The sequence below is a fragment of the Falco punctatus genome, assembly GCF_963210335.1.
Source record: "Falco punctatus genome assembly, chromosome: 4".
Taxonomy (NCBI): domain Eukaryota; kingdom Metazoa; phylum Chordata; class Aves; order Falconiformes; family Falconidae; genus Falco; species Falco punctatus.
Window position 1 is genome coordinate 115,856,207 of NC_137583.1, and position 23,638 is coordinate 115,879,844.

Sequence of the window (23,638 nt, forward strand, 5' to 3'; positions counted from 1 at the left end):
TGTGCATTTTGTTCTGATCGCTTCAGGGAGAACACAGCAACAAAACCAAGAATGACACGTGCTCCATGTAGCATCATTTGGAATCCAAGGCCACAATTTGTTCTTCAGGAACGAACGAAAAGGAACAAAAGCTACTTTCCTCCTTGCCAATGCCCACTAGGGTTCACAGGCAAGGGAAAAACTTACTGTTTCAGAAGTCAATCACCATTTCAGTTCATTTACTGTGCATTAATATTTATAGAGGAAGAACTGGGATCAGTATTCACTAACTCACTTCTCTCACCAGTGTTGTCTTTGGAAGCACTGTGGACTTGATGGCTATCATTACAAATAGAGTTTTTCACACCCTCAACAACTGCAGTTTGTAGCCCTTCACCAGTGTCTTCCTTTTCCTGCTCCTTCTCCTCTTCTTCCTGTTCAGGTGATTTTTCCTAAAAGAGATTGACCAAACAGCTGGAAATAGCAGAAACAAGCACCTTCTTAGCCACCCATTGACAACTTTAAAAATGCTTCTCCTGTGTAAGACAACAGGGAAACTTTGTTGAGCTTTGTTTTACAAGGCCTTCAGTTTTTCCATGGGAATCTCTGAGGAGACAGCAATGACATTAGCCCTAAGTCATTAGCCCTGGCTCTGCAAAGCTCCAGAGAAGCAATTCTTCATGTCAGCCTAACTCTAGCTTTCATTTCAGTTACATTGTTTTGGAACATGCTCCTTTTCCTCTACTTTGCTCCAGGAAAATCACTAACTTCCTGCTCTCAATCTTACTCAAACTTTTTCGTTCCTCATTTTCAGCCATCACACCAGGCATTTTACTAAATGGCAATAAATCTTGACAGATAAAAACTGTACATACAACTGAGAAAAAAATTAATTTATTTCAGAAAAACTATACTGCCTATTTGTTTTCCTGCAAAACCACTGCAACCAATAAAAAAATATTGAAAATACTGCCCAATATTATTCTTATACCTAAGAAACTGCTTTGGTTAGGAGTAAAGGCATTTTCTATTATAAAAAAAGGATGATCAAAAGATGGATATACGTGAAATATCAACAGAAATCCAGTTTACCTTTTCGTTCTTACCTTTATTCCCCTTAGAAAATACCTTTGTGATTGAATCATCCTTATATAACTTACTTTGGTGCCTGAGTGAAATGCTGCTCTTACATTTTCTTCATGCCTATTCAAGCACAAGTGTTCACTTTCTTGTTTCGGTGCTTCACAGACTTTATTATCTACTTCACATTGCTCTTCTTCTGTATCTTCATCATCCACATGTTCAAGACAGACAGAGTTTGGTCTTTGACTTTCAAGCCTTGGGTTTTTTCCTGCTGACAAAGAACTATTATCACTTTCAAAGCCATTACTGAAGCTTGACTTTTTCTCCTTAAGACCACAACTATCTGAGAGAAGCCGAGGTGTCTCTTTTTTCCAGTTTGTCATCTTAGATTCTGCAAAAAGGGAGTCATCATTTCTGTGAAACTTCGCCTGAATCATGCTTTTCTTGTTCCAACTTTCTGGTTTATCTTGCAAATTATTTAGATTTTGACAGACAGTTTGCTTTGGTACTGACTTGCAAGATACTTCATTATTCACCGTCTTCGGAGACATGGCAGTTATGTCAAAACAACAAAAGGAGTTATGTAAATGGCAACAGGTATGTTACCAGATTAATGGAGTAATCTGGGAATGTCTGGAAAAGGAACCAAGTCAAGGATGGGCAGGATGGAGGAAGGACTTGGCCAGGGACAAAGGCTTAGGAGGGGATTAATACCTTCATTTTAACAGCATGACTTATTTTTTCTGAAATGCCTAAGTGCTGTGTTTTCAAAATGCTACTTTTCTCATTTACTATAGGAAAAGAATTGTTTAAAAAACTACTTAGCAAATCTACTTTTATATATTAGTATACTATGCAATCTTTTCCAAATAGCTTACTGTTTTTCCTGAACTGCTGGGAAACATTCATTAACAATGTCAAATTTGGCTTCTGCAGCTTCTGTAAATAAATGATTATTTTCTTTTAGAACACTAACGACAACAACAAATCCTTTGGTCACATCAAACCTTGAACACTAAATGTAATCAGGCTGTCCTTTTGATAGTGGTCAGGTGCTGGCTCCATCCTATACTTCTAACTACAAAAACACTCCTCACATATGCAATTCAGTGAGTATTTCACCCCCAAAATACCATGCAGGCACCCTTCTGAAAATTGTTTCCAAAACTATGGTTACATGCATAGCAGTTTTAAAAATCTGGGTTTAATATTTGTAGTACTTCAGTAAAATTCAGTTATATTTAAGATCGCAGCTTCTGGATGATTACTTGCAATTGTGCACAAGGGAAGTAACTGTTAAGAACCCTAGGTTTAATGCATTAATTAGTCCCTGCAAGTACACTTACCAGAATATCCTGAAATTTCAAAAACATGCCAAAAAATGCATAATTTATATTTAAATCAGTGCAAGAAAATGAAATCATGTTAAAACTAAACATGCTTGCACCTCCAGTATTACAGAGTAGGCTGAACTAGAACACTGGTTCCTCATTGCTGCAGAATCCCAGAGCAACAGAACAGATGTTCCAGACATCACTGCAGAAGTTAATAATTCTTCAGAACACTAGCAAAAAAAGCAGGCCTGAGAGCTTGTAGCTGACAAAAAGAATACTACCTAAGCATTCAAAAAAAAAGAAGAGGGAAAACATGCAGTGTGAGATTACGTGCAAGCACAGAATGCCATCTCAATAGAAGAAAAAACATGACCCATTTGAGTTACTCATCCACTGAGCACTCTTGAGTAACCTGATGAGGAGGAAAGGAGAACTAAGTGATGAAGGATTTCAGTACATCTTCGCTAAAAAGTGCCCTTTATCGGTTAGGATTCTATCTAAAAATTTACAGGAAACATTAACAGTGTTTGGGGAAGAACAGAACAGGTTATATTAGTAACTTATAAACTTAAAATCTGACTCAAATGACCAAGAACAAATAAAACTGTGGTGATTTATCTCGTCGCCTATTGCTCTTTTGCCTCAAACCACAAATCTGCTGCATGATCTGCCACAGCTACAAGGTCTTTTAGGAAAAACTCACAGCAGAAGAAAGGCTGGCAGGTCAGAGAGTGCTTCTAAGGAGAAAACAATATTGGCTAGAACTGTAGTTTCTTTCAATCCCCCAGAAAACTTGCCTTCAGATCACTTATTTCTATAGGACATTTACTGTAAATACACCATACCTTGGGAGTAAAATCGAGTTCTTCCTCAGAAGTATGCCAACTGACATCACTCCCCTCTTTCTCCAAGCTTCTTAAAAAGTAAAGCAAAATGAGTACTGTGTCTCTCCAGTCATTCCTCAGGTATGTGCTGGGTATGTTTAAAGTCTTACCTGATTGAGTCTCCTTGCGACAAGTCATCTATTGCTGTGCAAACACGAATTGACATGTTGAAATTAGATTTGGCATGCTAAAAATTAACCAGCACATACAAACATTTAACCTGGACAACTCTACATGTCATAACAGAATGAAACTTTGGGGAGTCAACTTAACGTAAGACAGCATGAATGAATGCATGCATTTCCAAACAACTGCTTTTTCAAGTCACACTGAATTGACAAAACAAAAAAGACCAGAGTTTTATCTCCTTTGAACTTTTATACCCAAAAGTTTAAGAACTACCTCTAAACTAAAAAAAGCCAGCATAGCATGAATATGCTGTGTTAATAAACAGTTAACAAAATACTGGTGCTTTAGCAAGACAGTAAATAAATGAACTGCTGAAGTACTCCTACTGCACACACAAGCACACACTGTTGACAGAGATTTTACTGGTTTATATACTATACTAGCTGGTGCTCTACCCACTTACAGGTTATCCTGAAAAGGTAAAAAACATCAAAAAGCATAACCAAGATCTAAAGCTTATCCTCACATAGAAGAATCCCCAGCAGTTCTCTACACTGCACCAAAAAGGGTATTCAACAGGCAAAACAGGCGTAACCAGGGCACTCTATACTACGCTCCAAGCTTTCATCCATGTTAAGACAGCAACTTGCACACAGGATCACAGGATAAATCAGGTCACAAGGGACCTCGGCAAGTCTCTCAGCCAACCGCCTCCTCAAAGCAGACTCAGCTCTGAGGTCAGATGAGGCTGCACAGGGCTTTAGCCAGTCTGATCTTGAACCATTCAAGGAGACTGCACAACCTCTCTGTTTTACTGTTCTCACCATGGTGAAGCTGCCCACATTCTGTTAGAAATTCTCTTGTTTCCATTTATGCCTCTTGCACCTTTGCTTCATGTGACACACCACTGGGAGGCACCTGTCTCTGTCTTCTCCATACACGTACTGGAAGCTGCTGCTGCTGGGTCCCCTTCAAAGTCATCTCTTCTCTACACTGAACAAGCCCAGTTCCCCCAGTCTCTCCCCAAAAGGCAAGTAGTCCTGCTCCTGGCAAAGTTTGATGGCCCTCCACTGAACTCGCTCACGGATGAAAGACCACTCTCTCTTGCACTGGGGGCTCAAAATTATACCCAGGGAGCTGGACACAACCCAGGGACTGCCAGGTAGCAGCGTACAATCCCCTTCCTCAGTCCCCTGGCTATGCTGCTCTTCATACAGCCCAGGACACCGTTAACCTTCTCAGCCGGCAGGGCACCCTGCTGGCTCATTCTCAGCTCGCTTTCTGCCAAGACCCTCTGGCTATTCCCAGCAAAGCAGCTCTCCAGCCAGGCAGCTCCAGCACGTGCTGTAGCAAATGGTTGTTCCTTTCCATGTGCAGGACTTGGCATCTGCCCTTGCTGAATTCTGTTAAGACAGGCCTGACAGTCCATTTACCCAGCTTGTCAAGATCCCTCCGAATGGCAGCGTGGCCCAGATGCACATGTTGCAAACTCAACGATAGCGCACTCTAGCACACCACTGATGTACTAAAGAAACCTGAACTCTAGGAATCCAGCCTGAAGAGTGCGAAAACCTCTCAATTACCAACAACTAAGATGAAATAAAAGGCCTCTTCAATTCCCAGGACAGAAAGGAAAAAAACAAATAGAGCCTCCACATCGTATCTATTTCAGCATTCCTCAAGTCCTCGATAATTAGTTCTCGTTAACTATCATCACAAAATGAAGTTGCTTATAAATAGAAGATTGGTGGCCTTCCATAAAGTTGTATGATGACAGCCAAACCTTAGACAAAATGTCTTAGACAAAATCATTAGAAGGAAAAGAAAACAAAGGGCATATCATGTTGAGTAAGTTATCTGAACTTTTGCTTTCCATGGATAGTAACTTTAAGCAATGATCAAAACCAGTTCCCATTCTCCTTTAAAAAGCAAGAGAGAAAGTTTATGAGCTAGTTTTCAGACAGATCTTGATGCCCTACTGTAGAAATGGGATCTAGAAAAGTAGTATCTAGGGATCACTTGTTTCTACTTTAATTGAAGTCCATTTTCATTGTGGAGTAACAGAAGAGCATATATATTTTTTTTAATATTATTTACTATCACTAATGACACAAAGCAATCACTCAATTCAGTAATAAAGGACCCGTGCAAAACACGCAAACAAAAAGTGCCCAAACCCTGCTCTCAAACCTGATTTATAAAACCAAAACCATCAGAATAGAGACCTCTAAGATAATAAACATCACAGGTGTGTTAGTATTTGTACATCACACAACATGTTCCATAGTTGAAATGCTACTGTATAGAATACCTTTCTTTGTTTTTCCTGTTCTTGATGTCTGGCTAGGAGATTGTGGCATTCCTATATCCATTTAGGGAAAGGCGTGTCAAGGACAGACCAAACAAGGGCACCAGAATAAATGTGAATTCCCAGAAATTTGGAAAACCTAACCAGTACATTAACAAAGCTATAGCAATGGGAGAATGTACTGTGACCATCAGCCTACTCTACAGTTACAAGAAGTAGAAGCCAAACCTATCACAACCTACAGAACTCTACTCTTAAGGGACAGTGTCAAACAGTGTAACTTAATTTACTTGCTCCATTGTAGAATACCTATATTCCAATATTTTGAAACACTGAAACAGATTCTTGACAGTTTACTGTACTGTCAACTTTGAATTTCTCTCAGCTTGACTGGTCCTTGCCCAGCACTGACTGCCAATGCAATTCCTTCGTATTTGTAGAGTGTTTTATACATACGGCACACTTAAAATCCCTCTAAGCATCCCAAAAATCTGTAGGTGCCAACAAACTTTGGAGATATGCTAGCCAGTTGTGTCAGATGGTGCCTGAAGCAAACACAGCCCCCTCCTACCTCAGTCTGAAGGTAAAAGCCCTGCATATATTGATTTGACCATGCTGAACTGTTCACATAGAGAAGCTACGCCACCAGCCAGAACGCAGGCATGACAAGCAGTCAGAGTGAATATCCTGTTCCCCCAGGGCTATAGGGCAGGCCACAACTGGGCCAGAACGGGTGCACTGACTGGTGTGAGTGTCATGCATGTGTGCTTGTGTGTGTACGCGTGTCTATGTTGTGGAACAGAAGCTTTAGAATATAAATCACCATGCACCTGCTCTACCCATCCTACTTAGTAAAATTTTATTTTTTATGTCAATGAATGGTGTGGTTCTGTTATTGCAGCTACCCAACCCAAATGTCTTTGTGACAAGGCCATAACATTTGCCTCAGAGCAACAGGGAGTCCTGCTTATATTGATGTTACCACAAATACATGGAATGGATGTGGCAAGAGGACTCCTATCGAAAATACACATGTAAGAGTTAAAAAAAGGACCTCAAGATTGATTTATATCTCCTGTATCACTTTTTACAAAAATCGAGAAATGAAGAAGCAATGTGAAACACACTGAAGCACTTGTTTCTTTTCCAAGAGCTCTATGATGAAAAACCAATGGTTTCTGTAGGGACTCAGGGAAACGCTGAAGGAACAATACACCAATATGCAGTGTGGCAGCTAAAAAAAGCTGCCACTGAAGACATACTAGAAATCTGAACCTTCGCTTTTAGAAAAAATGCATAATTACTTTTTGCCAAAGAAATTCCAGCTTCAAATCTGAAAAGTCTGTCATTCGATATGCTAGAGGTGGAAGCCATTCATTTGGAGGTTTTTGCAAGTCTGTCTGTAATCAACGAAAAGGTTCATGTTCTGACAAAAAGTAAACACTCAAATAAGCATGAGCCAACCTCTTAAATATACCGACTTGCTCACTAGAAGCGAGTATTTTGAAGAATGTTCAACAAGTGCAAAAGGAATAAGGACTACATTGAAGATCCCAGAAAAACAGGAATGAAGAGCAAGATTAAAACAAAGAATTCAAAGTGGGTATTCCTGCGTTGTCTCAAGATCAGTCTAGCTTCTCCTCTAACAGGGGCTTCAAAGCTTTTACTGCAGCCTATCAAAGGGACTCAGGATGCAGGACCTGTGCTTTGTGTGTGCAAGCAAGAGACTGCAGAATCAATGCCACCAAGTGTTCCCTGCATGCTACTAATCCCTCTCACTCAACAGGCCGGGGTCATTTTCTAGGAGACTGAGCACAAGGAGAAAAAGATTCGTACTACTCAAGAAAAACAAGCCCTACTATAAACAGTCTGAGACCACAGCGCACTCTTTCTCCTCCCAAGTCCTTAACCCACATAAATATGCTCTTCACACTTACTATGCCTCTTCAAGTGAGGATTTCCCGTAACATTGTTGACTTATGCTAGTAGTATTACTGTTTTCAAGGAACCGAGCAAATTACTTGGTTCAAGAAGCCATATTTCCCTGAGGGTGTGATTCCAAAATGAATATACAACAGTATTATTCTTCAAGCCACATACTTTAACATAACCCAGGCCTGTCAGTCATCACAATGTGGTACCACAGCAATTATCTATGTGCACAGGAGGCAGCCACAGAGTGCTGTTTGGGTAAAAGCAACATTTTCTTGATTAAACTACCTGTACCATGCGCTTTCCAAAAACAAAATAAAAAAAAAAATAAAAACCTCTACATCTTCCTTCAATCTATCAAGAAACTTTACAAATCTCTGACTAGATCAAAGCAACTATTCCAAGTCAAAGGAACAAAGATTGGCTCTAAATTAAACTCCCCTATCTGGGAAAAGTGAATTCGGAAAAAATATCCCATGTTTTGCTCATATTTCATGACATATTTAAAAAAGGAGTAATAAACTGTGTTTGAACACTGTCTGCTGCCCATTTGCCACAAAGTTCTGATGTAACACCCTTAAAAAAACCAGAAAGGATAGAACTTCCCACTGTAGGGCCTGAGAGGTAAAGATCAAACTGTCTTGTACTATATTAAAAGATTAGTTTTCTAAGATTCCTCTAGGGCTATATGAGCTCGTAAGCATAGACTGGATCTTAAAAATTAAGGAGTTGTTTTTTTTAATTTAAAATGAACTCACTGAAGGAGCTAATTTTTTGATAACAAGGCAATTCAATTGTTTTTCTGGATCACAAGTTAATATGGACTTTTTAATGTTTATTTCATAAAATTACTGGAAGTAGAAGTGGTTTTTATTTTTACTGGAATCAAACTATGTCCATGAAGATACAGTACACACAGAAGTTGCATTATTGTTTCTAACAAAGTGACTTTTCCAAGACGATTTTTCCTAAGTATGTCTCTACAGCACCTACACAGCAACAATCGTAACTGATGCTGAGAAATAAGACAACTCACTAAAGGCAGCTTAGTGCAGGTGAAACTATTAATATTAAAACACCATCGCACAAACTCAGTGGAAATCAACAAGACATGTACGGCCCTGCTAACTCATCTGTTGCTTCCCAGCTACAGGAAGATGAACAACTACTCAGGACGAACCTACTGCTTTTGCAATTCATTTTCACAATCTGAATGGCCATCTACAGGTACAAGTACACACCCCAAAACCAAAACCACTCTCACCTAGTTCCTTCCCTGTCCCCCTTCTCTCTCTGTATGAAAACCTATACAGATGGGCAATCTGGCAGGCAGAACGCAACAACCCGGTAAGTGGGCCCGTAGCACACAAACCGCAGCTGCCTTCACCCCTGACAAGAAGCACCTCCAACCAGCAACAAGTCAGCATATTCACAAAGCTTCTTGCGCTACCCCACCTGATGCCTCCACTAAAGTCAACGGCAAACACAGTGAGCGCTGACAACACAAACCCCCTAAAGGAAAGGCCACAGTGATTTTCCTCGTGAGCTCCTGCGTGATTAAAGATCCTACCTCCTCTGTCCACAGCAGGTGCACCCAACGTCAAGCCAGCAGCTCTGGCCCGGTGAGGAATGCCAGGTACTGTGTCGCCTTGTGCACCACCTTCGTCTCTGTCTCCCCAGAATGCGTATTCCACCAGTTGTTTACAAAGACTATATAGGGAAAGAGAAGAAACATATTTGGTAAAAACAACCACATACTTGCTTACACAGTTTAATAGAACAGTTAACAGCCACTTATCCACCCTACACATATTCATAGCCGTATGAATTCGTATACTTGTATGCATTCACTGAGAGTAATACACACAGAACTTACTGCACGACTACTACATACTTCAATATTCACTACAGTCATGTTCACTCTAGAGGTGCATATCCACACCTACGAAGCTATTAGCTCCCGCTCGGCACAGTATTTTCAGCTTAGCTGTTAAGCACACATAACCACCTTAGAGAAGGGATACGCACAGGTACAAAGCTATCCATAAGAGGGGTGAAACTGCTTAAGACTTTAACAAAAGGGATATGTTAGATCTCTGAAACAAAAGGCTGGTAGTTCCTGCTCATTGTAGTGGAAGTCAGTAAGGACAATGGTGCTGGTCTGAGGAGAGGACTGACATGCATTTCAGTTTGCCACGTTCTACCTCTGGGTAACTGTAGGATACAGACATGTTTTAGAGTTTGTATTGGGCAGGTGCAAGCTTAGCGTCAAAACTTAAAATCTACAGACAATTCAGGGCGGAAATTTTCTTCAACATCCAGATTAATACTAGACACAGGGAACGATATGTATCAGAAGACGCCACTGAGCACAGCTTCAGGACAGCTTTCAACACACCATTAAACCGTGCTGCTATTACCGAAAACATTCAAAAGCCACACTGACAACTGACAACCTATTCTAACAATAAAGTCAAAAATTTACCTAGAATATCCATGAATAACAGCATAATCCTCAGCTGTCCATCCATTAGTGTCTTTATGGAAAAGATCAGCACCATATCGAAGAAGAACTTTTATTAAATTAAGCTGTCCACTAGATGCTGCAGTCATAAGTGGGGTTCTGAAACACCAAAAATATGTTATGAAGTAGATCATTTGACACAGACACTGTAATTATTTTTATTCCTATTTGCTCTCAAAAACTACTGTCCTCATTACTGAATGAGCAAAAGAAAACGCAGTTTTCATTAAATATTAACAGCAACCATAAAATGCAAGAGGGAGTCAAAACAACCAAACGTTCAATCTTCAGACAAAGCTTCCACATAGACAACACTCACATACAAACTATGCCACTATGCAGGAGATGTCTTTTCAAACCGAGGCAGTGCTGCTGAGTTAACAGCATGTTTCCTGCCAGAAGGGCCACCACAGACAATGCCTTCTTGTAATCCTCTACGAGGAAAGCACCCACCGAGGTATGACAACAGCCAAGTGCAGATGTTCTTTCACAAGTCACACAGAAATAGCTGCTATGTGGCTCCCTGGGTTGTTTTTTTTTTCAGAGCTCATTCTCAGGCCTCCGATTAATCCAACCTAAAGAATACTGAAGAGACCCATGCAGAGTTTTGACAAACCACTCACCTTTCACAGTGATCTCGAGCATGCACATCAGCTCCTCTCTGCAGAAGAAACTCTGCTATATCTTCATGACGTTCAGAGATAGCAAGAATAAGCGGAGTGTTTCCCTCCTGAAAGGACAGATAAATACATTTAAAAATAAAAGTAAAAAAAACAACCCTACAAGAGAAATACTAGTACAACTTTTTGAAAGAACTTCTTCAACAAATACAAAAATTTACCTTATTCCGAGCATCAATATTGGCATTATGCTCAAGTAACAGCCCCACTACAGCTGTATTAGGAGATCGGACAGCAAGGTGAAGGGCAGTGTTGCCGTCAGCATCTGCCAGATGTGGGTTGGCACCGTGCTCTAGCAGAATAGCTACACATTCTTCTTGCTGGCACTGTACTGCCTGGGAACAACACGCAAAAAAGGAAGAACTGCCAGCACTCTGTTACAATTGCCCCAGCTTCCCAATGCTGGAAAATAAGAGCACCTACAAAGCTGAGCTAACATATGCCTATTCCACGCTGATTACCAGATGCATGCTTCTACGCTGAGCTGTGTAAAGAATCCTACCAGCCACCTCTCATTTAGTTGGCAAGCCCCACTTGAAAGAGCATAACATATTCCAAATACCTTCATCAGCGGCGATCTGTTATCACTGTCAGTAAGATTTAGTTTACACTTGTTTTCTACGAGATATGTAACAACATTCACATGGCCATTCGCAGAAGCAAGATGCAGAGGTGTCCTAAAAATTAAACATATTAAATTAGCACAAACAGACAACTAGAGAAATAATTTCAGGCTCTGATAAATTGATATGACCACAAGTTTCACTTTGCACAAAGCAAGCTTAAGAAATGATTTCTCATTCCGTTACCAGTAACAGCAGTTGCGCACCAAACACCCGAGACTGGCCAGCAAAACCCCTCCGCAGCATCTGCTTAGTAAGGTGCCATTTCCTTCACTCTAGAACTTAATCTGCACAGATTCCTGTGCCCAGGTGTTGGTCACTGCCTCCAGCAGGACTACACCTGTGGTGCAGCAAAAAAGACCAAAGTTTGGGAATCTGAGAACTATGGCAAGCAACCCTCTAAGTTCTGTAATTATTCATGTGCCAGAAGTATCAGAGATGTAGATGGGCTTTATATAAAGAGTATTAGCGTTTCCCTGCACTTCAAGAATTTCTGCTTTTTCTCTAGCTTGCTTACTACTGCAACAAAACCAAGTACTCACTTGCACCAAAGTGCCCCCCATAACATGCAGCAAACCAGACAGAACACTGTAATCCTGAGTACAGGAAAGTAATACCTGATCCTTCAGATATGTATAACTACAATAGTCATAATAAGCCTACTACAGAGGAAGTCCTCTCCAGGGAGGGAATACTGTGTTTCCATAATACATGACCAGCATAAGAAAATGAAACTCTTTTCTTCAAGTTAAAGCCTTGCCAGAAAGAAAAGGACTCCTTCAAACCACAGAACACCTTGGGTCTGATGTCAATTAACCAGCCTACTTATATTGAAAGAAATTGCCCAGAAAGTCCTTGCATGTGTTTCCCCCTAAGTCAGAGGCACAAATCAGCACAAGCTTCACTCTGTGCAAAGGCAAAGCACCTGCTGCTCTGCAGGACACCTGTCCCAACAGAGCAGAAGACAAGCTAGAAAACAGCTGGGACCTTCCTCCCTTGAAGGTGATGCAGTAGTTCCTCAAGAACTGAGGGGAACACCAGCACTGGCTCTGAACCACATCACTGTGGGTAGGTCCTTCTTGTATTTAGGAAAGCTCAACCAACCTTGCTGAGGCAGAAGCACAACAGCTCCCTGGCTACGGGGGAATGGAAAGGGAGAGGTACACAAATGCAGTGGCAGGTGATGCAGAAACACAGTAATCTGTAACACAGATACTTGTTACAGGGCAGCTGAAAAGCCTCCTCCACTGCAACAAAGATGAGGATGAGAGAAATACATAAAACTTCAAAGCACTTGTAATGTCTTGCTACAGACAGGGAACAGACTGGAGCACTGACAGAGGAGTAGCTCAAGAGCAACTACCACCACTTTTGAGAAATTCCCATGTAAACATGCAGGATCCTTCATCTCTGAAGAAATGAATGGCTGAGATTATCTGAAAGCTAACCAGGACTGGTTATGAAGGAGTCCACAATCATCTGAAAGCTGCTACTACCAACCACTAGGAAGCATGACAGACGTGAAGTAGTCACTATCAGCTCTGCAAACAGAAAAGCCTTCAGAAAACTTGTGGACTTGTTGCTGTCCTCCTCAACCAAGCCTCTCAGTCTGTCAACAGGAGACGGCTCTGCTTGGAGCAAGGCCTGCTGTGCTCCACAGAAGATCCACTTCAGGGAACAGGCTGGCAGAGAACACCGGTGTTCAGGGTTGCCTGTCCCTGCAAGAGGCCTCCAGTAACACCGAACTTCTTTTGCCACCCAACCCTGGGGACACTGCCCAGATTCTGTTCCTGCTCCTGCTGCTGCTATGCTGATCACCTACAGAGTAGAAGAGAACTGCTGATGCTGAGCAGCCACGAAACAACCCCACTGGGAAACAGCAGGTTGGCAGTACACACTTTGAATGGCCCTTGAGCCGACAACCCAGCAGCTACAAGCCAAGCAATGAAAGCGCTGGAGTTCAGTCTGACAGGCAGCTGACAGGGTAAATCTCCCTTAGCGATGAGCTCTGACCCAGGATCCATGACTAGCTGGCATTGTGCCTGCAGTGCTTCCAGCTCTGTGCTGACTTTTGCCCATCTTTGTCAGTGAGGCTGAAGGTTTTGCTAGACCACCTCTGAAAGCTGCCTGCTCCTAACTGATGCTGCATCAAGCACACTTTCGGGAGGTCTTATGGGCTACAGGACCCACTTTATGGAAGGAACTTGTATGTGTGATACTTGCCATGTTCCTGGTGCAAGATTTTGCTTTTGGAAATCCTGAGGAGCAAACCTGAGATAGTCATACAACCAATGCACACATTTTTGCCGTTACTTTGCATTATTTCCTATTCTTCACCTCTACTTCCAATGATATCAAGTCTTCCAACACGATGAAGCCCTGAAATGCAGCTGTATCCAGTGGTCACTCACAACACACATCACACCCACAAGCACTAAGAGGGCACAGGTGGCCTTGCAACCCCCATGGCTGGTACAGAGGGCAGTGGCTGCAGCAAGCAGGCAGGCTCTGTCCACTGAATTGCTCTCAGCCGCGCTTTTCAGCAGCTTTTCAGCACTGGGCATTATCATGGCAAAACCACCACAGTGCTCATCATAGTACACTGCCTTTTCTCCCCTCCCCCCCCCCCCCCCCCCCCCCGGCCCTGGCTTGTTTTTTTTTACCGTTTGTGACTTTATTTGTCCTGTTATAACACTGACAATAGCCTGGCACACAGAAGGAAACCTTTCCAGAGGAAACAAAGCTTTCTAGACAAGATGAGCTTGAAACACAAAAACTAGCTCAATTTCATACCAGGGTCTGCTAAGAGCTGGTGACTGACTGATGACTGAATCAGCCACAGTGAATGGGAAGGCAGTAAGAAGAAAAAGAGAGAGACTTTCAGAACTATTTCCATAAATGCCATCGAGCACCTTGACTCTGGCAGCTTAAGTATGCACAAAAGTGCACTCGAGCCACCTTAGCCAGCATCACCCACCCTCCAGCTGCATAAACTAATACTGGCTGGCAACACTCAGGCACACAGCCCACGTGCTGACGGACTGCATTCTTCATTGCTTTTCCTACAAATCTAGACAGTTCCAGGTGTTTTCAGGGCAATAAGCTAGCTGGCTGGCAAAAGTCCAGTCTTCAGAAAAGACAGCCCAGGATGCTGAAGTACTCTGATTAAACCAGCATCTCCTCTGAATGTCATGGATGTTTTGACTCAGTCTTTTCAGAAAAGGCATTAACAGCTCAACACATACAAGACCCAAAACCTTCAGCTGATTCCCTTAGGCTTACGGTGGATCATGAGGAGCTATGCTGCAGCCCAGGGCTTCTCCTTAAGATACAACTGCCAAGTACTTGCTGTGCTCGACTCAAAAGCACATATCCTAACACCTGCCAGAAGCAGCAGCTTCCTCTGCATGGCACTGCCCAGATCTTCCAAACCAAGGCACTAATTAGCTGTACCAAGGCCACAGAGCAAACAGCAAAGTAACTGCCACCTAAAATCAGACTGATGTTGCTTTGGCTGCAACATCAGAGTCACAAAAGGCACATCGGGCAACCGTCCACACAGCACCAATACACAGCACATTTACCCTTTCCTAAACGCAGTGCTTACCCCTCTTTTACTCCCAGCTGAGGCAGTGCAGCTTGCTCAGCTCAACTACTAACCCCCCATGCTGAGGCCTCAGAGGGGTAATGCAATTGCACTCTGCCTTCCAAGTGTGCCTGGAGAATGGCCGTGAGGCTCCTTCTGCAACCCGCCCTGGCCAGGCTGCTGCCGGCCCCCTGCAGCTCCTGCGCCCCCAGGCAAGGCAACACCCCCGGGAACGAGGGCACGGAGGGGGCCGGGGCAAGACCGGGACAAGACGGGGGATGCTCGGCCGACTCCAAGGGCTCCTGGCAGCACAGCCCTGGCTCCCCGCCCAGGCTGAGGCTCCCCGCAGCGATGCTGCCGTTCGCTCCCAGTGCCCTTGAGCTGCCGGTGGCTGCAGCTGCACCTGAGGGTGCCGGCGCTGCCCGCAACCCCCCCACACCCCGCCCCAGCACCGCCCGGCGCTGCTGCCCCCCGCCGCTTACCGCTCCGCCGTGTCCCGCTCGTCGATGCCGTATTTCTTCAGTCTCTGCCGCACCTGACCCAGGTCGCCACGGGCGGCCGCACGGTGCAGCTTGCCCAGGTCCTTCAGCCGGAGCTCGTAGGCACCGGTGGGGAAGGGCTTGGCGGAGCTGCCGGACGCTGCCGGCCGCCCCTTCTTCTTCCTCCAGAACCTGAAAAACCTCTTCATCCCGCGGCACGGTCCCGCCTCAGCGAAGCGACGGCGGGAGGCAGCCGGTGGGCCGGGGCAGGGACGGGGGATCGGGGGGCCCCGGGGCAGGGACGGGGGATCGGGGGGGCCCCGGGGCAGGGACGGGGGATCGGGGGGGCCCCGGGGCAGGGACGGGGGATGGGGGGATCGGGGGGCCCCGGGGCAGGGACGGGGGATCGGGGGGCCCCGGGGCAGGGACGGGGGATCGGGGGACCCCCGGGGCAGGGACGGGGGATCGGGGGACCCCCGGGGCAGGGACGGGGGATGGGGGGGATCGGGGGGCCCCGGGGCAGGGACGGGGGATCGGGGGGCCCCGGGGCAGGGACGGGGGATCGGGGGGCCCCCGGGGCAGGGACGGGGGATCGGGGGGCCCCCGGGGCAGGGGGATCGGGGCCCCGGGCAGCGGCCCGGTACGGCTGTCTACAGAGCGAACCACCAGAGGGCGGGAAGCCGAGCGCACAGGCTGCTCCTCAGCGCGGCAGCGGCGGACAGCGCCTCCCTCAGCGGCGAGCGCGGCGGTTAAACGGCCGGCGGGCTCTGCTGGCGGGGGCGGGGTCTGCTCCGGCGCGTGTCCAGCGCGAGTCCAGCGCGAGTGACGTCACTTCCTGCCCCGCGGTGCCCGGCCGCGGCGCTGCCGAGCGGGGCCGGGGGCAGCGAGAGGCCCGGCGGGTGGCGGCGGCGCTGCGCCCCCCGCAGAGCACTCGGGCCGCTGTCGGGAAGCCCGGGGGGGTGCCGGCGTACCGGGCAGCAGCAGCTCCCCGCTGGCCCCCGGCGGGGCCCGCGCTGCGAGCACGCTGGGGGGCTCGGTCTAGTTGGTTTTAAAAGAAAATGGCTCAAACTGGGAAAGCGCTTGTCGTTCAGGGCAAGGGCATCTCGTCAGGGAGTTATGGCCAAAACAGCTCTGCGAGCAATTCGCCTCCTAGTTTGTTGAGCAGTCCTGCTTGTGTGCCATCGTTAGCCCTGGGCAAATGGATGCCAAAGGAACGAACAGCAAGGGTTAATATAGCGGGAGGGGGGCTGGGGGGGGGCTGTAGGCATCATCTAGTTACCTGCCTTGCCAGGACAGGGTCAGAAAGTTACTTTCCAGTAAATGTGGCTGAGCTGGCACTGCCACAAAAGAACACAAACGCGCACTGAGGGTATGGAAACGTGGTCCAGAAATCAAAAGACAGGTCATGCCTTTGGTATAGATTAGGAGGATGGTTCCCAACTTTTGTACTGCTGCGGTGATGCCGCTAGGTAGTTCAGCGTGGTGAAACCTTATTATAAGTACCATAAGGTTTTGGGGTGATGTCACAGTCCAGTATACCCTAGATGGTTTGACTGATGGAACACCTTGCCAGCACACTACTTCCTCTTAGAAACTGTCTCTTGCCAATGAGTTTGTGAAAAACAGAGAGATGGGAAAGAAATCCTAAATCAGAGAGAGGGACACACTTCACTGTGATTAGCGCTGAAAATATTGATTACAACAGGACAGGAATCTGGTACCACTTTTTAGGGAGAAGATTCAGCCCTTTGAAATACCTTCTTTTTCTTCATTGCTAATAATGGTACAGCTCCTAAAACCTTCATTTTCCTTTCTGGAATGAGCCTTCACAGCTTTATCAAGCCTGTTCACTCTGGCAGTGTTCTCCCGACCAAAGTGGCTGATGTACAGTCACTTTCCTTAGCTGATCCTCAATGTATTAGCAGCGATCTGTTATTGTAGACGTGATCTCTAGAAGGAAAAGCTATAATAAATAATAATAATAATTTTAAAAAGACAGAAAAAAGACTTTTGTTGAAAACACAGCCAAGTAAATTCAGGTTGCAAAACCTGAATTGTATGAGTTTTGGGAAATGGCTATGAGCAGCAGCCATTTCAAGAGCACTTCTGTAATCAGTCTGACCATTTAATGGGGGAATGGAGAGCAAAATGCACTTTTTAATTGGGTGTATTTGTTTTCTTCCAAACATTAGAAGAAAGGCAGGAATTTATATACAAGGTGGCAATACAGAGTAAACACAATCCATCTCTGTGCTCTTTCCAGGAGGAAGTATTTCTTCTCCAGTCCTTTTCCAAGTGCACGCATGCTCAGCCACAAAAACTTGGGTTTTTTACAGGTCACTCCCCAGCCAAGACCAGGAGACCCTACAGTTCCTGTGCAATGTCAAATGTTTCAGAATGGTATTAAACCCCCCTGTGATTACCCAGTTTTAGTTGGTAGGGACTTTGGTAGCTGGCTGGGCTGAAATTCAGTTTCAGGCTTGGAAGGTAAGAGAGTGCTGATGGGTCCTGTGGATATAGTGTTATGGGCACAACAGGAACTGTTTGTTTATTATTAGACAGAAAGGATGCAAAATTAAAAACTAGAATCTATTACGCAGAGCAACCTCAGAACCACTTCTGGGAACTCTACTTCTGGGTCTCCATGACAAGGGAAAGACGGACTGAGTCAGCTACTAGTAAGCAACAAGTTACAGGGTTTTTTCCGCATCACCTCACACTGCATCGTGCCCTGGGAAGCAAAGACACCATTCCGAAAAGCAAACCCCCACCTGCCTCCTGCTCAACTCGTGCCTGAGACAGGCTTCAGGGGGTGACCTTGGGCAAGGCCAACTGCACAGAGTTGTTCCGAGTGATGGTGGCGTTACTCCCCTCTCTTCCGAGAGGGAATGCATCCGTCGGAGCCCGACGATGCTGCCACGGCCTCAAGCTGCAGCCAGGCCTGTGCTGGGCCTTCACTGCTCTCAGCCCTGGCCCTCACCCATGGACGTGACGTCCCAGTAGGACTGCAGACCTGCCCATCCCTATGGACCGGCCTGGTGATCTGCACTCTTGGAGGACTCTGCTTACTGTCCCCAGAACTGTCCCCAGAACTGTCCCCAGAACTCTTCTGCTCTTCTTGGTGAGGGCCTGTGGGGCTGATCCCTGGCCTGTGTGGTCACAGACCCTGCCAGCCTTGCTGTGGCTCTTGCTTTGCCCTTCCTCTGCAGGACAGCCTACCCCTGATGCGCCCTCGCAGATACTGCTGTGTACGTAACACTTCCATCTTTACCCCTAAGAGCTACATCAGTATTACAGTCGCCTACTACTGTGACCATAGAAGGAACATCAAAAACCAGCCAAATAATTTCAGAAATACAGCCAAGAAAAAAGTAGTCAAAATCAACAACATGAAAAGAAGTATAAAGAAAGAATAAAGGTTACAAAAGAAAAACCACCACAATAACCCAAACAAAATAAAGCTCACCTTTGTTCTTAATCTGCCAATTTCATTGACCATTTTCTTCACTTCTCCCTGCAAATTAAGCTGGGACAGTCCCCCTCTCGCCTCATACACCCTTAGTTCCTTCGTAGCTCTGCTCAGCAGCCTCTTCAACCTGCACAGCAAACTAGTCATGAAAACAATGAAGCAAAAAGAAACAAAACTGGACTTTTTCACATACTCTCATGTAAACAGCACAGACACAGCTTGCTTTATCTTTAATGTACTTGACGCACCAGGAATTACCAGGAAAAAACAGTATTCCTGTGCCACATACACTTGGAGAGTCCAGATTTCACCTGAAAAGAGGAATGAAAGACTCCCTTTTTCCCAGGAGAACTGCAGGGCAACCTGCATCTGCAGTTGTTTTGGCAGCTATTGAAAACCAGGGGCTGGTGTACAGAAGTACCTTGCAAGAACTAACACGAGGCTGGCATCTGCTCACAGTTAGGTACACCTATTTTTACACTAAAGTTTAATAAAACATGACTCCTACGCAGGGATACCTCTTCACCACGCTAAAAAGCCGTACCTCTTACAGTCTTTCTGCAGATCGAGGTTTCTTTTCATTACTTGGGCCAGACGTAGTTCAACTGGGCGTTTCAACTCTACCAGCTTCTTCACTTCCTTTCTTTCACTCTCGCACTTTCAAAAGAGAAAAGAAAGATGTATCACGCACACAGAGCACAGGAAAAATACCTACGTACAGTCTGTGCATCTAGCGCTCTCCACAGAGAAGCTGCTGGACATCTCTATCCGTTAGCCACGTTCCACAGAATGCCATGGGACGGAATTCCCGAGGCTATTCCATCCATCACTTCAGGTTTCACATCAAACAGACCAATATGTAACTACAGAAACAGATGCCCTCGCCTGAAGCAAAGGCCATCCTCTTCTAGACATAACAGGTGGAAAAGATGCTGGAGAACACTTTTGGCAGTGCCTCTGCTCATAGTAGGGATTATGTAGGTATGCACTTCATGGGAGAACATCAATCCATCCAAAGCTTTCATGGGATCTTCCACCAACCAGCAGGCAGGGGCTTGTGGAGGAATCTGATCTTTTGGAGTTCTTCAACATTTTATTCCCCTCGGCCATTACCTCCACCTCTTCTGTGTGGGCATTTACTTAGCCACATGATGGTTTTCCTCCTCTTGGTGTTTTCTCAGCCACACCAGAGGAGAGCTGGCAGCTGTTTTGACTTTGTTCTTCCATTTTCCCTCTACAGAAAAGGAGAAAAGGGGAAGGCTGCCCCTTGGCAACTGGCAGGCGCTGCTTGTTTCCCAAGCACTCGTTCATTTACCCAGCATTCCTTCAGTATGTTTTTCTGCAAGGCTTTTAAGCTCCCGCTACGCTGAAAACATACAGCAGCTCCTCCATACACGCACTGGAAACATAAACCTGCCTAGAAACCAAGGGGTCAGAAGATGACCACACAAAATCCAAGGAAGAACTGGGAACTGTGGCCTTGCTCGATGTGCTCAACTGATAGCAAACCACACTGGGAACTCTTCCCAACAGAGCCACTCCAGAACTTACACAAAGATACCCATCTAGCTTTTATTTGCTTCCTCCGTGACCCCCAAACGATAAGGTACTCGCAGCCTGAATGGCAGGGATAACAGAAAGCAATGATATGTAAGAACCTGACCAGAAGGTGCATGTGGTTCTCCTGGGTATTGCCTCGGTGCCCGGAGAATTTTCTGGGCTCACCTGTTGCAACAGTTCAGCCTTCTCCTCGTCCAGCTGAGCAACGCGCTCTTCAAGGTGGGATCTTGACTTCAAGTGCTCCTCCCACGTGCTGTGCAAGTCCTTGGATGTCAGAGCCAGCATGTTCTGCTTCTGCGTCTGTGAAGGCAACAGTGGCAGAAGAAAAAGTAAGGTGGCCGGAAAAGACAAGAGCGCAGGAGAATGCAGTAACTTACACAGAAACAGGCCTAAGCTCTCCTCCACCCATCCAAGACCTATGGCCAAGGTTGATGTGGAGTGTAAAACACACCTTAGGAACCATAACCAAGAACAGCAGCTGGAGCTGGTGGGAAGAAGGAATACTCTAGAAGCGACAGGATGAGGTTACAACTTTGGGGGATAAGATGACATGCACACACACACACAAAATCACCCTACAGCTTTCCTGCAAAGCTCCTCTGGTTCCCTCTATACTTCAGTTTTCGTAAGAACACTGCAAAAGGTGGTGCAAAAGGACAACATTCGCTCCTACTTTCAACAGCTACACTCAGATTTATTCATATAGTTACAGACATTAAGTACCTTAGTTTTCAACTTTCTTTCCAACTCCTTTTGCAAGCGCAGCTTGTCTCTCTCCAGGTCACTGTGGTAGCGTGTAGTAACTTCAAGTGAAGCTTCTGGCATAGATTGCTTTTTAGGTGCATCAGCAAGCTCCTGCTGCAGTTGTCCAAACATGCCCTAACAAAACAGTTAAATTAGCATGAAGAAAGTTCTAAGAACATGAAATACGCCTTTAACTTATTTTATTATACAATTAGACCTGTCTAGATTGAACCCAAAAGTATGAAATTTTGCCTGCCAGCAGCAGGCATCTGCATGGATGATGACCTCTCGTCATCTTTCTCAGCTGAGAACCTTTGACTATCAGCAGCTGTTCACGAGGATTTCTGTTTCCTAACACATAAAAAAGGCTCAGGTATCGTTCTTCCTTGAACAATACACAGGAACACACTGCAATCAGGTATTTTTTTCCTGACAAAACCCAAAGAAATCTGTTGTGATCTAAGAGCCACAGTTTGACTGCAAATATTACTCTGGTGACTGAAGGCAGGACTTTGTGTTAGATTGTTCTTTCTTCTGTTTCTTCACTATACAAATACAATTAAATGAATACAAATATCTGAAAGCTCCTTTGAGATACACTTTAAGGGTATGTTGAATCACATCCTCTTGTAGTCTTCTTACTCAGCTCGTTTTAGAAGTACTGATAGATTAGGTTTACAAAAATCTGCATAGCTCATATATATATATAGCTATATACATATACACACACTCTCTCACATGATCTTCAAAAGGAACCCATTATTTTGGTAGTAAGAATACAAAGCAAGTCACAGTTTACAATGATTGACAGTACTGCTGGAGTGTGGCTACACGTCATAAAAGGGAAAGCTTAAGGTCACCGTCTGACATGAACTTTGAGGAACAGGTAGGCCCCTCAGAACCCTCAAAACACATACAGAAATCAACAGCTGGACATTACTAATACTCTTCAATCTTGATAGCAGCTTACAGAGAACCTATTTTTTCCCCTCTATAGAAGCTTCATATAAATCTATCCCCAACCACTTCACTTCTCTGTACCTTCATTTCTCAGCCCTCGTGTATTGGATGGTTCCTCCTTTTATACCACTCTCATTCATGTCATCAGTGCAATACTTACATCAACACCATCAAATACTTAAGACTATTCTATAGGGCATAACATGGACTAAGGAAAATAGATGAAAAAAAGTTCTAGAGAAGAATCACCTTTCTTGATCAAAGCTTAGACTTGGATACCTTTTTTCTGTTCTCTGCTTAGATCTGAGGACTAATATCCCCGTTGCCAAAACTTTCCGCAATTCCGAGAGAAACATAACAAACCAGAACAAATCAGTATTCTTTGGTCCCATGCATATAACTTACACCGGATACATTGTAGGAACAAACTAATTTCAAGAATGGACAAACTTTAAATTGTTCTTTCTACGCATATACTTTACCTGTCTTTCTACTACGTCAGTCTCATATTTAAAGACTTGTTCCCTTAAATCAGTGCACTTGGCATTTAAATCCTTGTTTCGCTCTTCTATTAGATAAACTTGCTTTTCTGTATCAGCTCTAAGTTTGCTGAAAATGTCATTAAAACAGTGCTGCACATAATCCACTATTTTTTCTTTCATGATCCTCTTGTTCTGCATCTCTTCCCATTGCTGATGGAGTAAAAAGGTTTTCACTCTGGAGCTGGGCCAATCGCTCCTGCAAGGACTCCTGTTTTATTACAGGTTTGCTTACTGGATCTTTCTCAAGTTGTCAAGCATGATCACATTCCTTTGCCCGACACTGGCCTTGACTTAATTCTTTTTTGCCATTTCTAAAAGCAAAGCTTTTTCTCTGAGCATTTGCTTCAACTGGTGAAGCTCATTTTCTAGCCTATTAGCTTTGCTTTTAGCTTTACACAGCTGCAGAGACAAGCTCTTGTTGGTTTCTTGCACGCCAGAGAGGTCACGATGGAGCTCGACTTGCAAGCAAAGGCATTCATCACGTTCTCTGTGAAATCTTCGTTCAGCATTGCTTTTTGATGACAAATGAAGTTCAAGTTCTTGAACTGCAGCGTTCAGGGAGGAACGAAATGATTCAATTTCTGTCTCTAGTCTGTCTTTGCTTTTGTTTGTCTGCTCAAGTTTGGAAGTCAGCACTGCAGATTCTGTCTTTAGTAAGTCCAGCTCCGTGTTGAACTGAAAAAACATTTGTCTTAACGCTTCCTTGTTCAGTTTAAGTTCCTTTTTGAGAGCTTCATTTTTTTCTTTCAAGGTCTCATTTTCCTTTAAATATTTTCCTTCTTCCTCCTGGTGCCTAAGTCTTACTTGAGTGAGTTCTAGCCT

General features: G+C 44.8%; 1 protein-coding gene and 1 long non-coding RNA gene across 4 annotated transcripts in view; one reads left to right on the top strand and one right to left on the bottom strand.

Moving 5' to 3' along the window:
• Window positions 1-23,638, top strand: part of LOC308062018 — a 459,477-nt gene that overhangs the window by 185,419 nt on the left and 250,420 nt on the right. The gene's annotated exons all lie outside the window — the stretch shown is intronic.
• On the bottom strand, window positions 19,026-21,683 carry LOC308062014 (ankyrin repeat domain-containing protein 26-like). 3 transcript variants are annotated; one of them, XM_080382844.1, is made up of 3 exons: window positions 21,294-21,640; window positions 20,736-20,870; window positions 19,026-19,149 (listed from the first exon to the last, which is right to left on the bottom strand). In XM_080382844.1, exons 1-3 carry the CDS (start codon window positions 21,444-21,446, stop codon window positions 19,090-19,092), a joined length of 348 nt encoding a protein of 115 aa, XP_080238970.1. In that variant the 5' UTR covers window positions 21,447-21,640; the 3' UTR covers window positions 19,026-19,089. The 3 variants fall into 3 exon arrangements, with proteins under 3 accessions (XP_080238970.1, XP_080238971.1, XP_080238969.1); XM_080382845.1 differs by having other exon boundaries at window positions 19,054-19,137; window positions 21,294-21,644; XM_080382843.1 differs by lacking the exon at window positions 19,026-19,149 and adding an exon at window positions 19,237-19,667 and having other exon boundaries at window positions 21,294-21,683.